Source organism: Diabrotica undecimpunctata, chromosome 8, assembly GCF_040954645.1.
Source record: "Diabrotica undecimpunctata isolate CICGRU chromosome 8, icDiaUnde3, whole genome shotgun sequence".
In the NCBI taxonomy this organism is placed as follows: domain Eukaryota; kingdom Metazoa; phylum Arthropoda; class Insecta; order Coleoptera; family Chrysomelidae; genus Diabrotica; species Diabrotica undecimpunctata.
In genome coordinates this window covers 81,151,569-81,169,834 of record NC_092810.1, presented here as the reverse complement: position 1 = coordinate 81,169,834, position 18,266 = coordinate 81,151,569, and the positions used below count along the sequence as shown (strand labels likewise).

The following is an 18,266-nucleotide window of genomic DNA, read 5'->3' as shown; positions in this document are numbered from 1 at the left end:
GAGCTGAATCTCTGGATGCTACTAGATTTTTCTGCTGGAAACTGGATCTCCAAACTGATGGAACAGTAGACTTAAGGACTGCTATTTAGGTTCTCTTGTAATCAAAGGCTCTCGTAAGGCTCCTACCCTTAATTTCGGTGCTTTCTGGTCTTTTTAATTTCTTTTTTCTTTTTTCCACACTTCGAATTCGATCGTCGATCTTGTACGGAACTGGAAAACAGCTATTTCGGTCGCTAAGGGTCGTCTCCTTCGAAGCTCCAAACCAATTAACGCCCTTTTGATGATGTTTTGTCGAAGGACCAATGGAAAGTTTCGAACGTAGATTTGAGGTTCGAATCGGTTTGTAAATGCCCCTTTGTCCGCTTCTTGTCGACCGACGATGATAGATATAATAAAAGTTGAAGTTGTGGAGTAAAAGTGTTGATTTATTGACAGCTACTGGTAATTACACAATATGATGTTCGTTAGGTAACTACTTATGATTGACTGTGTTCAAATGGACTCAAATCCCCAATTTATAATCTCACAAATATTTCATACCTAAGCACAGAGGTTAATGGTTCCTATCATACCATACCAACAAACTTTGCTTACACTACAATTTAATCTACGCCTTAATTGCGACACTTAGGAAGTTCAATTAGAAAATATATTATTCGGCTATTTATTTAGTTGTAGGTAAATGAACTAATTATTAAAGTATACGATATGGTTTTACAATGTCACTTATACACGGTGAAACTATAAAAGATTAAGAAGTTAAGAATAATGTGAGATTACAAATTAAGGAGTTAATTTGTGGTTGAACACTTTCGGTTAACCGTCTGTTGCCGTCTTTATGGTTTTATTTGTTGTCATTCGGCTTATATGATCGTTCCATTCTACTCTATTATTTCTTAACCAGTTCTTGATGTTCTTCACCTTGCATCTACGTCGTATATCTGTACTTATAGCTCTGTCCCATAGTGTCTTACCATCAATTTTTCTAAGTGTTTTCATCTCTGCTGTTTCACATCCTTTTTGTCCTCTCTGTGTCAGGTCTTGTTTCTGCCGCGTATGTCATTATTGGTCTGATGACTGTTTTGTAAATTCTGCCTTTCGTTTCTTTTCCGATATTTTTATTTCTTCATAATGTTTCATTTAGGCAGCCTGTGGCTCTGTTTGCTCTAATCACTGGATCTTCCACTTCAGTTTCGACCTTTCCGTAGCTAGATAATGTGATGCCTAGATATTTAAGCTCCAACACTTGTTCTATTATCTGTCCTTCCAGCTCCAATTAACATCTTAGTAAATTTGCTGTTGTATCCATGCATTTTGTCTCTTTTGGGGAAATTAACATGTTAAATTTTCTGGCGGTTATATGAAATTGGTGCAGCATCCGTTGTAAATCATCTTTACTTTGAAAGAGTAGTATTGCGTCGTCTGCACAGCAGATTATTATTATATTATATATTATTTGTTTTTCTTCCATTTGGTATCCTTTTTTAGTTCTTACTTTTTTATTATTTCATCCATAATCAGGTTGAATAATAGAGGACTCGGGGAATATTCCTGTCTCATCCCATTGTCAGCTTCAATAGGGTCGGTCAGTTCTTCTTCTACTTTTACTTTTATTGTGTTGTTTTGGTATATATTTTCGATCGTTTTGATTTTTCCTAGAGGTATCTCTCTTGCGTACAATAACTGGATAACGTTTTTTAATTTGTGTATCTTCTGCATATCATTATTTCTTTTGTGTATTAAAAGTTAAATTTTGGTTATTATTTCTTAAGATTCTCTTAACGTGTTTATTAATTGTCTTGTTTCATGTGTATCAAGATATGTTTATCATGATAGATTGTAATGCATATTTCATTTAATGTAATTAAAGTGCTCTTTGCGTTTGCCAATTACTTTCTCACTTCCTTAGTGATAGGCCTTTTTTTCCTCATCAATAACCTTATCCTCGCTCGATATAGCTATTTTAACCCTCTATAGCCCCGTGTGTTTTCAAGGCAACAAAGGAGTTTTTGATGCAAAAAACTTTTTTAAAACAATTTCCGACTCTAAGATGCCCTCTGTTAATTTCAGGCAACATTTGGTTATACATTTTAATACACTCTATGAACCTATGACGAAACCTATATGGAAATGTTTAACAGTATGTCAAATGGACATGGCTGCCTTATTAGTTTGTGTTTTCGATCGTGATTTATTGTTATAAATTGTGTACAATTTATATAAAAATATATACAGAGGCATTATATCAGCATTTAGATATTCATTACCGTTGAAATTTGTTTATTTTATTATGTTGTTTCAGTTCTGTGATAAAAAACAGGTATGTTCCTTTGAATCCACACTGGACCATATTATTTTAAATTATTTTTTTAGGATGGATACAAAAACGTTCTACGGGAAAAGCAGTAAATATCTGAGGAATCCAAAGACTCTGACTTTAATAGTGATAATAAGAGAGTGATAATGAATTTTCCATAGGTACTCAGATATCAATCGATCCAGGATCAAATAAAATGGAAAATAAAGACGATTTGTACGAAGCAAATTTAGACTAGGATACCAATTTAGATTTAGACCAAGATGAAGATAAGGATGATACCGATAAAACAGAAAAAGACAATGAACAAAATGTGTTCAAAAGGTCAAAAATAATCGAAAAAAACATTCAGTGGAAGAGTGGTTCCCGAACAGTATTTCCAATTCCAGAATGGAAAGGTAATTTACCAACATGTAAATTATTAGAACGGGAATCAGCTCTACATTATTTTAAAAAGATGATATCTACCAATATGCTGGAAAACATAGTAGAACAAAGTAATTTGTATGCACTGCAAAAGAATATAAATAGACCATTGAATATGATACTAGCAGAATTAAACCAATTTATTGGATCTGTTTTACTGTGTCAATATATGGCTTGCCAAGGACAAGATCATTTTGGCAGAAGGAAACACGTGTTGCTCAAATAGTTGACACTATATCTAGGAATCGCTGGGAAGAAATAAAAACTAAAATTCATTTCAATAATAACGAAAATATGGTCAACAAAAGTAGACCATTCATCAACGGTCCATTTCAAAATTTTTAGAGTATTCCAATGAGTGAAAAATTGTGTATTGATGAACAAATTATACCATTCAAAGGGCACATTCTTTAAAACAATATATGAAGAACAAACCCAAAAAATGGGGATACAAGGCATTTGTTTTGTGTGATAGCAAAGGTATTGTTTATAACTGGGAATTATATACAGGAACTGTTGAACATCCTCTTCATTTACCTAATGTAGACACCAGCGGTAATGTAGTAATAAGATTGTGTGAGATAGTCGAACAAATAAATACTATAAAGTATATTTTGACAACTGGTTCAATAGCATTGAGTTGCATATTGAAATGGAAAAACGTGGACTGCAATGTTTGGAAACTGTTCGTCCAAACAGACTGCCTAATTGCCATTTTTCTGATGACAAGAATATGAAGAAACAGGGCAGAGGTACTGTAGAAGAAAAGCACGCTACAGTAGATGGCATAAGACTAACAGCGTTAAAGTAATACGATAATAAACCGGTTCATTTGCTTAGTACATTTGTTGGTTCTGAGCCTACTTCGTTAGTCAAGAGGTGGGATAAGAAACAAAAATCAAGAATAATTGTATGCTGTCCAAATTCAGTGCAATTTTATAATAAATTTATGGGAGGTGTCGATCTTATGGATTCACTAATTGCTCTTATGTAGCGTACTGTTAGCAAGAACTGACCAGATCAAAAACAAAGGACGTCCCAGGCTCAGTGAAATTGAAAACAAAATTGTAAAAAAAAACAGAAGAGAGAACCTACTGGTATTGTACCACCAAAGGAAGTTAGGCTTGACCAAACCTTCCACTGGCCAGTATTTTTAAAAAAAAAGGGAAGATGCAAAAAACCAGGATGCTGTAATACTTCTAAAGTAATGTGCGATAAATGTAAAGGTGCTTTATGTTTTATAACTACAAATATTTGTTTTTTTGATTGGCATAATAAATAAGTATATAACTTAATTCGTTAGTTTTTGCTGCCCACAGTTGCCTGAGGGCAACACTCCCAAAACTCTCCCCAAACAAAATTTAAAAAATCTAAAAAAATTACTACTTGTTGTAAATGGATATTTGAGCACATATACAAATTAAAACATTTTCTCTTAAGTTTACAAAAAAGTCGGGCAATAGAGGGCTAAGATATTTATATTTCACTATATGCTCTATCATTTGGTTCTCATTTCAAATTTGCACCTATGACGAAATTTATAATATCTAAGATCTGGTGCTTTCATATGAAACTGGAATAAAACACTGGGTAGATAATATTTATTCGTTTTGAGTACACTTTTTTTAGAACCTAGTGTATAAAAGAATAAATATTTGTCTGTTCAGTGTTTTCCAAGTCTGTAAAATATAAACAGGCTTAAATATTAGATTATATATTTATTAAGAATGTTCAATTTCTAAATTGAAGATTTTATATTTCAAAATATGAATAGGTTTTTACATTTTGTTTGACGTTTTAATCTTTGAATCGGAGTTCAATTTTCGAAAAACTATAAAATTGTGAGAACAAATTGCTATATAAAAGTACGAGGCCCTATCCTCATGCTGTGAGCTTTGCTGCTCTGTTACTTTTATAACGCTTAAGCTATTTTTAATTTATTGTCAATATTTTTGAGGTGGGTTTCCTTAAATGACCATTTTTAAGGTTAGTACGTTTGATTAAATGAAATTGACATTAATTTGATAGTTTCCATTTTATTAGTACTGACGGTATATGACTAGCATCTGTTGGTACTATATATCAATTTCAACATGTGGAAGTGAGAGCACTCTCTTGTTAGTAATTTCAGTGTAAATTATGACGAAACCAGAAATAACCCATAATATTCTCCCCGTGTGATCTTAGTATTTCCGTTGATTGAATAGTATAGGGTATCCAATATTTCAATCAACGGTATGTCAGAGTGGTTTATATTAATTTTTATATATATATATATATATATATATATATATATATATATATATATATATTTGCAAAATGAAAAAGAAAGTTCAGTACAGGCAGTTAAACAGCTGATCTGTCAATTTAGAAGTAAGAGCAAGTACCAACTTGCTGAAAAGCATACCCATACACAAAAGGAATAATAAAATAAAATAAGACTTCAATGAAAACTGTCGACTTATATTCAAATGTACATTGATTTCAAACAGGAAGATAAATAATTATATACATAAAGATTATACAAATCCCAAATATTGGAAAACATAATATGCGTGGTAAAATACTAAAAATAGTCATAACCCAAAGTGCTTTAAAAAGGTAAAGGAATTAGCGTAACAGCTGTTTTGAAAACTAAATATTATGAAATGAATTGGGGATATTATATTACACAAACTAAACCGCTTGTCTACAAAAAAAATTAAGAAAATATGATACCACAGGAAAGACTAATGACTTTACAGCTAATTGCCACATAAATATCAATGTAACGCAAAAATACTTATTTAGATAAACGTAAAATGTTCCACTGAACGTTAACGAAAAATGTTACAAATAAAGGTTAAAACACATGCTTTTCAATTCGCGGTAAAATATTTAATAGAGTTCAGCACACAGGATAAATTCGTAACAAAATTCATATACCAGTAAACGGTACTCGATACAGCAGCAAAGTAATTTTGGCAACAAATATGTAGGTTGTATTTTACCCCATTGGAATCATAGTACCCGCTATGGAAAATGGTGTCTTCTTTGACATCCAGCAACCACAAATGTGAAATTAGGAAAGATTAATGTGAAATTAGGAAATCTCAATGAACCGTTGATCAAATATTCACTATTATATACTTAATGAAAAATGTTGGGAATAAAAAAAAACATTAAGCTAGTTATTTATAGATTTTAAACAAACATATGATATAATTATAAGATTGTAACTAAAATGCTATGGAACAACTAGGCATACATAAGAAAATTAACTGCCAATTTACTTTCAAATGTCCAGTGACCTCAAACAGGAAGATGCCGTGTCTCCAATCGTGTTTACCATCGTTTTGGAGAGCATCGACCGGAAAGCAAATACAGAAAATCTCACAGTTTAATAATTAAGGTCCTCATATTATACGGACCTTCGTCGATGAGTTTAATATAGTAGCGAAAATAATTATTAGTAAGCAAAAAACATTAATACATTCAATAGAAAAAAGCGCAAAAAAGGGTCCCCCAAATCAACGATAATAAAAAAATATATGGCTATCACTTTGAAATATTTCATCGGTCTAAATATTTGGGATTTAAGAGCACTTTTAACAAAAACACTACAAAAGAGAATAACAACAGAATACAAGCTGGCAATTGCTACGTTTTAAGCAAAAAAATTAAATCCAAAAATACATCCCGCAGTAAGAAAAATAAGAATCTACGTATGTAAGTAAAACACGAACAATGAAAAAATAAAATAAGAGCCGATTGAGCGTCGCAGAAAGAAGAATTCTTAGAGAAATATATAATTCTGTTATGAATAAGATCACAAATCAATACAAAGTGCAAAACAATAACTTTAGCGTTGAGATTTAGTTTCTTGTACGACGGTGCAATTTTTATATACCTGTTTAACCTTAGCATTAGTTCCCGGTCGTAAAACACTTTTGAGGGCTTTTCTACTGATCTAATTAATACCTCAGTTTTACTTACATTGTTTTATATATCCTGATTTTAGTAGTTCGCATTCACTTCTTGATTTAAAAGTGTTATGAGGTTATACATAATATATCAGTTTGCTACCTGAATTTTCCCTTTTATCTCTTATGTGACAACGTTATTGTTAGGTTATATGCCCTATTCTACATCGTCTCTTTTGTCTGTTAATGAACATTTATTTGGTTTTATCGTTACTATTATACCGTTTTTTTTGCTGGTAATAGCATTATTCTATAGTATTCTAATATTTAATCTATGGATTAAATCCGGATAGTGGATAGATATTCTTTACTTTCTCGGAGAAATTATATTGTAACACACAAAAACCCTATTAAATTGCCAAAAACTTCCTTGCATATTCTATTTACTTATGAGGGGCAGCAGCAATATCAGTACCATAATAATGCATATAGTCCTGGACTGGCTAATCGTTGGATAACAGGAAGCATGAATGTAGCAGTTTTAATGGTTTGGTGACTGCTTGCTGAAATCGGGGAGCAGAGATATCAGTACCAAGTTAATGACTATAGGAGTTGCGGAAACATTTTCTGATAACTTAGTTCCTCCCTTTTTTTTAACATATACTATAGAAGTCTCAATTACAGTTCCATGTATTTTGTGGAAGATGCATAAGGTATTTAGACATCGTTTTTTGTAACATGAATATTTTAGATTTTCCGATGTATAAACTTGACGTGAATTAATTCGGACTCATTTAGTTTAGTGTTCCAATTCTAAGTTATTATGAATTTTATTTAACAACAGTTATAATTTTTTTGCTGCTACTTTGCTGTTGTCAAATACTGTGAGTATGAGAGTGTCATTTCCAACTGTGACCATATAGGTAGACTATTTGTAGGTTAAACTCCCATGCTATACTTTAGCAAAGTCCTAAGCTATGTCAAAAAAGACTAGCACAATTTTTTTTTTTCTAACACGTATTTCTCAACAAGTTTCTTACTTAGTTATATCGATAATTCTGTATATTCATTAATCATAGGATATTTTTTATCTCTGAATAAAAATTATCAGTTTGGAATCAGCTCTTTTTTTTATTATTGGTTTCATTAACTTACATAAATAAATACAACCTGATTTAAAGTAAAGTTGAAGTTGATTTTTAAATGCACACTTTAGATACTCTGTTTTCGTTTGCCTTAGTTTTAGACCTTTTTGCTCAAGCGCCCATCTCCATTGTCTTAATCATTAATTCAATTCTCTCTCCTTATCTCTTACTAACACCACATCATTAGCATACATCAGGCACCAAGGGATATCTCCTTGACATGTTTTCGTTAATTTTTCCAACACTAATTAGAAGGGATAATGGATTAGCACTGACCCCTGATGCAATACTATTCTCAAATGAAATTTATCAGTCTTACCCTTACACTTGCCTTATGATAAAAATTGCATCCGTTGTTGATTTGCCTTGCATGAATTTAAACTGATTTCCTAATATTTCTGTTTCTTCCTGTATCCTACCATCAATTATTCTCTCCCACAGTTTCATGGTGTGACAGAGTAGTTTTAGGGCTCTATAGTTTGTACATAGTTTAACATCTACTTTGTTTTTGTATACAGGTACTAAAATGCTACTTCTCCAGGCATCTGGTATTCGCCTTACTTTCAAAATTCTATTAAATAGTCCTGTTAACTAACTTGTTCCTGATTTTCCTAATGCTGATCATATATATCCAGGGCTGCCATCAGGACCTATGCCTTTTCTTTTTTCATCTTATGTAGCTCTTGAATTACTTCCGCGGTCGTCATTTTCGGCACCATTCCTATTACTGTCTCTGTTGGCTCTATAGATGCTTTCTCAAACTCTTCGTTTAATTGGTCGTTAAAGAACTCCTTCCAGCGATTTTTTACATCCTTTCCTTGCATAAATAGTTTAATGTATTTATCTCGTATACTTTTAATCTGATTAAAATCTTTGGTTTTCTTTGCTCCACTTTTAGAAATTTTGTATATGTTTTTTTCTTAGTATTCAGTTCATTGTACAGCTTTTCATACGCTGCTACCTAAGATTGTGCTACCGCTACTTTTGCTTCCTCTTTATCTATTTGATATTTTGATAATCTTAGTCTGATATATTTTCTTGTCCCTCTTTATATAACCTTCTCTTGTCTTTTATATTGTCTTAAACATCGTCTGACTATCTATATTTACCAATTTTTAAGTCAATTTCCTGAGATTTTTCCAAGTATTTTAGTTGCACCCTCTTTAATAATTTTTGATACATTTCTCCAAATTTCATTATAACCTTTTTCCATATTCCAACACATTCTTTCTTCTATTTCTGTTCTAAATTGAACTACGTTGTCGCTTGTTAACGTCAATTAATTGTTTTTGTGACTCTCCTCGATATTTTGGTTTTATTTCATATTTTTCTTGTATATCTAGTACCAGCACTTTATGCTGTTGGCTTACAGTTTCACTAATTATTACTTTAGAGTCTTTACATAAGGGATTGGCTTACGATCCAGATTTGGAATTGATTTTGTCTGCTGTTGAATTTGAAAAGTTGGCTTTCTCTCTTCTAAAAGCATGTACTAACAATGGCCATACCTAGTGCTACTGCTAATTCCAGCATACTATCTGCTGCATATTATTTGCTGCTAATAGCATTATTCTATAGCATTCTAATATTTCATCTATAGATTAAATCCGTATAGCAAATAGATATTTTTCACTTTCTCGGAGAAATAACATACAAAATCCTATTAAATTACCAAAACCTTCCTTGCATATTTTATTCACTTATAAGGGACAGCAGCAATATCAGTACCATAATAAGGCGTATAGTCCTGGACTGGCTAATCGTTGGATAATAGGAAGCACGAGTGTAGCTGTTTTAATGTTTTCGGGACTGCTACCTGGTATCGGGGAGCAGAGATATCAGTACCAAGTTATTGCATATATAAATTGCTGCTTGAACTTTATTATTATTAAACAGCACTATATAAACAGCACTATATTTTATAATACAAGAAACTCTGTGTTATAAAACAGTCGAATAAAATACAGATTCTCAATTCAAGTATTCAAAAAATTAAAGAACAGCTTACTAAAATAGAAATCGCCTATTTAAAATGCAATCCATTAATGGCCCAAGGTACCAAGCACTCCTAATATGCTAATGATATTGATCTCATAAGAAACTATCTCCCGTCTGCGACATCTTCAACAAAGTGAAGAGAACACGAAAAAAAAAGAGCAATTAAATCTAGATCGCGGATAAAACAAGTGATGTTTTTATCTAAGGGGATGTCATACAATTTTTGGAGAAATGTTATTTAATTTAATATGTCGTAAGCGGCATTTAGATTGACAAATACTACCCCTGATACCTGATATCTTTCGTACCCGTTGTTGATTTTTGCAACAACGGGTACGTTATTACATATTTTATAAGTATTACGAATAAAAATAAATAAGCAAGAAGAATATAAGTGAACTATATTTAAACCAAGTGACAGAAAAAAGAATATTATACATACATTTACTTCTAAATTAAAAATTATATGCCTGACAATGCAAGATACAAAAAACGATTATTTAAAATTGAAAATAATGATAGCTTGTACAAGCGACAAAGTATTTAAAACGATAAGGCCGAACATATTATATGTAATTGTAATAGATATGTTGGCTAAAATCAAGTTACCATAGGACACCGAAATATTATATCTTAGTAATGACTCACTACTGATTGCTAGTATCTACCATAAGTGTATCCATGTGTTTATGTGTATCTAAAGTATAGGATATTGAATTCCCTACATTAAAAAATCGAAAATATCACAAAAACCAAATGGATGTTAGTAAGCAAAACCCAACAACCACCACAGCAACTGATATTAGACAAAGAAAGAATTGAACACGTGGATTCGTACATCTACTTGGGAACAACAGTTAACTCAAATTGGGATCAAGCGAAGGAAATACGTATAAGAGTAGAAAAGGCAAGAGCATCGTTCACTAGCATGAAGCAAATTTTCACCTCTAAAAGCCTCACCCTACCTCTCAAAATTCGACTTCTGAAATGTTATGTATTCCCGGTTTTGTTATATGGAATGGAGGCGTGGACAATGACCGCAACATTGATGAAAAAAGTAGAGGCCTTCGAAATGTGGGCTTACCGACGTATATTACGTATATCCTGGACTGAGCACGTGACCAACGAAGAGGTACTACGCCGAATAGGTAAAGAGAGAGAGGTAGGAATAAGTATAAAGAAAAGAAAGTTGGAATACTTGGGTCACGTTATGAAACATAATAAATATAGAATACTACAACTGATCGTTCAAGGGAAAATAGACAGCAGAAGGGGTCCAGGGAGGAGAAGACACTCGTGGCTCCAAAACTTGCGGCAATGGTTCGGATTGTCATCTGCTGAACTATTCAGATCTGCCGTAAACAAAGTCAGAATAGCCATGTTGATTGCCAACGTTCGGAACGGACAAGGCACATGAAGAAGAAAAAATCGAAATATTTAAATTAGACAGTAAAAAATTATAATTTTAAGATTGATTTATAAATTATTATAATTTAAATTTTACTGTTTGATGAATCAAATATTGTAAGTCATAAACCGTAGCAATGGAAACATCGGAACGTACATTTATATAATAAATGTTTGTGCTAATGCATTTAAAAAAAATACTAGTACATAAAAATGGACACTTGCCTTTTCAAAGTTTATAATAGACACTAATTTCAGTTTATCTATAATTAAAGCTAGTAATATAAATTACCACCATAAAATATTTAACTACATTAACCAAGTACCTATGTGTGAAATTTCTCGATGACTAAATTGATTGATATTTAAATAAATTTGAAGTCCAAAACGTACCTGCTGTAAAATTTGAAAATCTACGACTAATCAAATTATTGGCAACATCGGAGGAGTTTAGTTGTGTACACGAAAAAATATATACGGATCCCAAAAGTGTTTTAACCTATTACGGAGTCCACTTAATCCGACGTGTTGGTCGGAGTCCACATAAAGCGCTACCCAGATAAAAATATACACGGTGTATATTCGCCTGGAGTTAGTATAATACAGTTTTAGTACGGAGCCCACATTAACCTCTAGATCTATATATATATATATATATATATATATATATATATATATATATATATATATATATATATATATATATATATATATATATATATAAAGAGATGGCTATACACCCCAGTGTGGGGTTAAACCGCAAATGCTTTCTAGATCCGATTTCTTAAGTGGATCAGTCTTTTTTGTTTATCTTATCTTCTTGACAATATCTCTCCATTTTTTCCTGTCTCTAGTTCTTCCTCTCCATTCTCTGACTCCTGCCCTTTGGAGGTCTTCTTCAACTTCTTGCAGCCACTTTGATCTCGGTCTTCCCCTTCTCTTTTTTCCTCCTGGATTCCATTCAATCATTGCGTATGTCACTGCCTCATCGCCTGCTCGCCAAATGTGACCTAACCATCTAACTCTGCATTGCTTTATTTTAGTTACGATGTCTTCCTTAAGTTCTTCCTTAATTTCTGCATTTGTTCTGCTTCTATATTCATTTTGCTCTGTTCTGATTGGTCCTAGTATGGTTCTCATAATCTTTCTCTCTGCTATTCTTAAGTCTTCTTCATCTTTTTTAACCATCGTCATTGTTTCTCCTGCATATAATAATATTGGCCTAATTATGGTGTTATAAATGCTCATCTTACTTTTTTTAGTCAGTGTTTTGCTTTTAAGTAATGTTTTGTTTGCAAAATAAGCTTTATTCGCTGCTAATATTTTTTCTTTTATTTCGGATTTCCTTTCTCCGGATTTACTTATTGTAACTCCTAGGTATTTGAAGTATTCTACTTCTTCAAACTCAGAACTTCCTATTTTGATTTTTTCTTTCATTGTTTTTTTCCCTAATCTTAATATTTTTGTCTTTTCTTGATTTAATCTTAGCCCCATTACCACCCCTTTCTCTCTTATTTCTTCTAGCATTTCTTTCATTATTTTTCTGTTCTTTGCAATAATAGCAATATCGTCTGTATATGCAATTATTTGACCACCTCTTGTTCTGAGATTTCCTTTATTTATATTTCGTAGTACATATTCTAATGCTAGATTAAATAGCGTTGTTGATAAGGCATCTCCTTGTTTCATCCCTTTATTTATAATGAATTCCTCTGTCTCTCCTCTTTGTGTCTTTATGCTTATTTTTGTAGTTCTCATTGTCATTTCTATTAATTTTCTGAGTTTGTGTGGGATTTTTAATTTTTTAAGTGCTATCATTAATCCGTTCCTTTTAATTGAATCAAATGCCTGTTTGAAGTCTATGAATAACATTTCCAATTCTAATTTATACTCGTTTGCTTTTTCCATTATTTGTTTTATTGTGTGTATTGCATCTATTGTAGATCTTCCTTCTGTGAATCCACATTGGTCCTGTCCTACTGTCTTCTTTGTGATCTTTGATAACCTCTTTTTTATTATTGATGTCAATATTTTATATGTTGTATTTAGTAACGTTATTCCTCTATAATTTTCACAGATTTGTTGGTCTCCCTTTTTATGTACTGTTATGATCTGCCCTACCTCCCAGTCCGCTGGCATTTTCTCTTCTTTCCATATATTTTTCAATAGTGCCAGTATTTTTCCTCTTAGTTCCCTTCCCCCGTATTTTATTAGTTCCATATTAATGCCATCTTTACCAGGGGCTTTTCCATTTTTGCTTCTCTGTATTACTTCATCCAATTCCTCTAATGTTGGTTCTTTTGAAATTTCGATATCTACTTCATCAGCTTCTTCTTCGTGCACCGTTTCCTCCTCATTATGCATTTCTTCTTCTGTTGTTTCCTCCGTCAAGAGCTCTCTGTAGTAATCTCTCCATACTTGTTTGTATTCTTGGTCCTCTATTATTACTATTCCCTCTCTATTTTTTATTCCGTTTGTTTTGCCCTTGTATTTTTTGTTTTGTTCTTTAATTTTTTTGTAAAAACTTTTCGTATTTCTGTTTGTTCTTTCCTGCTCTATTTCCTGCATTTTTTTGTCTACCCATTTTCTTTTATTTTGCCTTATCACTTTCTTAGCATTCCTTCTTAATTTTTCATATTCTTCTCTGTCTTCCTCTTTATCTGTTCTTAGCCATTTATTTCTGGCTTGCACTTTTTTTCCTGTTATTTCTCTACATTCTTGGTTATACCATTCGTTTTTTGTTTTAGCCTGACTTTTACCTATCTGCATATTTGCACCTTCTTCTATTGATTTTTTGATCGTCTCCCATTCTGTGTTTATATCTTCTGCTTTATATTTCTCTTTTATTTGAACTGTTACTGCCTCTTCATATTTTTTTCTTACTTCTTCATTACTCATTTTATTGACATTCCACTTTTTATGTTGGTTTTTTTGTTTTGTTTCAATTTTAACTTTTTGTCTCATAGTGGTTGTGACCATGTAGTGGTCTGAATCTGCACACGCACCTCTGAATGTTCTTACATCTTTTATTGACGATTGCTTTCGTTTATTAATCATTATGTGATCAATTTGACTATATGTTTTCTGATCTGGTGACCTCCATGTTACCTTATGTATTTTAGGGTGTTTAAATTTTGTTGAGCTTATTAACAAATTTGTTCTTGTTGCTAGGTTACATAGTCTTTGCCCATTGTCATTCGTGTTTTCGTGTATTGTATGCTTTCCTGCAATTTGTTGTAAAAAGTCCTCTTTTCCAATCTGGGCGTTGAGGTCTCCTAGTACAAATATGACATCTTCTTTGGGTATTTTTTCTATCTCCTCTTCGACCCATATCATTAATTATATGTTATGTTATATACAATTAATTGTATATAACAGACTATATCACAGAATTAAAAGAACACAAATCAGTAAATTAGAAAAATTAAAAAATGACTTTGAATCCATACATTTTAACACAAAATCAAGCTGGTTAAAAAACATTAGTAATGTAGATATTCCTAAAGATATTGAAAAATTTTTAGCACTAGGCCCAAAGTTTAGTATTGAACCAAAACTGAATAACGACATTCATCAGCTCTTTCTAGACAATTCATATCCAAACACATTACTTACTAAAATACTATTCAACACAACAAATGATACATTATCTGTAACACAAATCATCTCTAACCACACACCGCAAAACACTACACCTACACTAGACACAACCCCTAACACTAATTTAACTCCTTTTAAATACTTTAGATTACCCTTCATACAAGACTTAACACCGAAACTTACACGAATTTTCAAATCAGCTGACGATAACATAAAAATCGCTAATTACACAGTGTTAAACATTAATTCGATATTCACCAAACTAAAAGATAAAACACCTACGGATCAATTATCTAATATAGTCTATCGTATCCCGTGCGGAAGTTGTAACAAACAATATATTGGCCAAACCAACAGACACCTAAAAAGTCGCATCACTTCCCACAAGAGCGACAGCAGATTATATCCTGATAGATGTTCCCTTGCAAAACACGTACATGATGAACACCACATAATGAACTACAGTGAAACAAAGATTCTTGCAATGGAAAATAATCTCAATAAAAGACTCTTCCTCGAGATGGCATTTATCACTCAAATGGATAATTTAATAAATAAGAAATCAGATGTTGAGCATCTGAGTGAGATTTATGCTTATTTATTACACATCGAAAAGCAAACATTATGAATAGACACATATAACTATTAAATAATTAATGCAACACATAATGTAATTTCAAAAATTTTTTCAACTATAACACACCTTTACAGTAAATATTAATCAAATAAACAACTACTACGTCAACACCATGGAACTAATCATCTTCACAAAAGTCAATTAATACATTCGATATTTGGTAGTTCTGGTACTTAACCTTAATGACAGTTACCGAACTAAACGTTGTGTCTGTTTTGTTTTTAATTTGAATTGTGTTTGTTTCCTATATTTTAATTTGTGAACGTAAATTATACAACTAAATGTTACATGTCGAAGACAGCTACAATCAACATTGTTCCAACAAAAACATTTTTACTTGATGTTATTAAAATAAATCGCACTGCCATTAACCTCAATCAAGTAAGTATATAAACAACAAACTATTATTAAATTGTATTTTACCATGTTTTAAATAATTGTAGCTCTCATCTGATGATGCCAAGGAAAATTGGCGAAATATAATGAACTGTTGAACAGAGTACACTTGGCTTTCAATCAGCTGTATACCCAATTAACCTCAACCCCTTTTTCATCTACCAGTTCAGCCGTTACTTTAGAGGATATATATATATATATATATATATATATATATATATATATATATATATATATATATATATATATATATATATGTATATATATATATATGTATATATATATATATATATATATATATATATTATTTCATTTATTATACTACCGTAAGATATAAACGCACAAAAAACAATTTTTTTGTTTAGAACCAGAGATATTGCGACTTTTATTTTTGAATTTATGAATTCAGTTTTTGAAATAGTAAAATCGAGAAATTAAAAAAAACTGCCAACTCGGGTTCTAAGAATCGTAGGACTTTAAATTTTGTTTTAAAATTCGTGTACACATGCCGAAATTTTTAATAATAAAAATGAACCTATATGTTGGTGCGTCTAAGTTATTTTAAATGTTTATAAGCTTAAAATCACAGTACTTTTGTAAATCTATTTTACAATATTTAACATAATTTTCTTAATCATTAAATGATTTAATTTGATAAATTAAGCCTTCTCCTCAATTTGGTGCTTTTAGAATGTACGTTGACCTAATAGTTTACACATAATAACATTGTAGATAAAAGCTTTCTGGGATAAACAATTTCAATTTTGCAATATCTTTTGAAACTTGAAATTTGTATATCTAAATATTGCCCAATTATCTCGCAAAATTAAAGTTTTAGAAAAGATATTAATGATTTTCAAAAAATCGGCTTTTGAAGCTATTTTTGCAATAATGCAATAAATAAGCAACAAAATACTAAAAATAACTTTACAAACTCTCATTTTAAAGGATTTTCTATGCTTTATCAGTAAAATTGTGTCAACTTTTTTATATAATTTGCCAGTCTTCACCTTTAGAATTTAAAATCAAATAGCAATCTTATATTGTATATACATTGTTTATAAGTAAAAAAAAAACGTGTAATCTTTTGCATATTTTGTTTATTACATATTTTATCACCAAAGTTATCAAAAGCTATTGCTAGATACCTGTATCAAAGAGTGTCACGAAAAAGGCTTTTTATTTGCTAATTTCTATGGTCTACTATCCTAAAAAATATTAGATGTATATAAATCATTTTCTGATTTTATTTTGCTTGTCCTACTATAGAATAATGTTCTTTACTGTTTCGTCTCTTTCGTTATTTATTTCTTCCTTCACAAATGTGTAGTTTTTTAATCGTAATTTTATCTTCTCCAGGATAGTTTTATTGCTTCTGTCCTATTGAAGATCATAACAGTATTTATTATAATACTTTTTTATTACAGGAAGCAGCAGTTAACAAGAACAAAACTGCTTACGAAAAATTCAAAGAATCAAATATGGAATCAGTGAGAAACTGTATGTTACGTGGCCGCTTGAACTTAAGAACTCTCGACCAGCCTCTGCCATTAAATGAAATCGAGCCTGCTTCAGAGATCGTTAAACGATTTGCTACTGGAGCTATGAGCTTTGGATCTATTAGTTTGGAATCACACCAGACACTCGCTATAGCTATGAATAAAGTTGGAGGCAAAAGTAATACAGGAGAAGGAGGTGAGGATCCGGAAAGATATCTAGACCGGGACAAACGATCCTCTATCAAACAAGTTGCTTCTGGTCGATTCGGTGTTACATCTTCGTATTTAGCTCATGCTGATGACTTACAAATTAAGATGGCTCAAGGTGCCAAACCAGGAGAAGGAGGTGAACTTCCAGGGCAAGTATTCATGTTTATAAAATATAATTATATAAAATAAAATATAATCTTTCTTGCATTTTTCCTTTCTGAATTTCTAGATATAAAGTATCCACCGACATAGCAAAGACCAGACATTCAGTTCCAGGTGTTGGTCTTATTTCTCCTCCTCCCCACCACGACATCTACTCCATCGAAGATTTGGCAGAATTGATATACGATTTGAAATGTGCGAATCCAATAGCTAGAATTTCCGTCAAGCTTGTATCCGAAGTTGGAGTGGGAGTTGTGGCTTCCGGCGTAGCTAAAGGTAAAGCAGAACATATCGTCGTTTCTGGACATGACGGTGGCACAGGTGCCAGCTCTTGGACAGGTATCAAGAGTGCTGGATTGCCATGGGAATTGGGTATTGCGGAGACACATCAAGTTTTGGTTTTGAATAATTTAAGATCCAGGATTGTACTCCAGGCTGATGGTAATATAAGAACAGGTAAGTCTGGTTAAATATAATGAAATTAAAACAGCGAGTCTGTCAGCAGACCCCATTTTTCACGGATTCAGCTGTCCTTTTGTGTAAGTCTATTTATCACGTGTTAATGAA

General features: G+C 31.8%; 1 protein-coding gene across 5 annotated transcripts in view; it reads left to right on the top strand.

Annotated features, from left to right (window-relative positions):
• The window catches only part of LOC140447715 (uncharacterized), a 597,936-nt gene that overhangs the window by 479,347 nt on the left and 100,323 nt on the right, over nucleotides 1-18,266 (top strand). For all 5 annotated transcript variants that reach the window (XM_072540522.1, XM_072540524.1, XM_072540523.1 and 2 more), the window contains 2 exons: nucleotides 17,256-17,686; nucleotides 17,767-18,155. In XM_072540522.1, coding sequence (XP_072396623.1) covers nucleotides 17,256-17,686; nucleotides 17,767-18,155 — 820 coding nt within the window. The remainder of the gene's footprint in view (nucleotides 1-17,255; nucleotides 17,687-17,766; nucleotides 18,156-18,266) is intronic.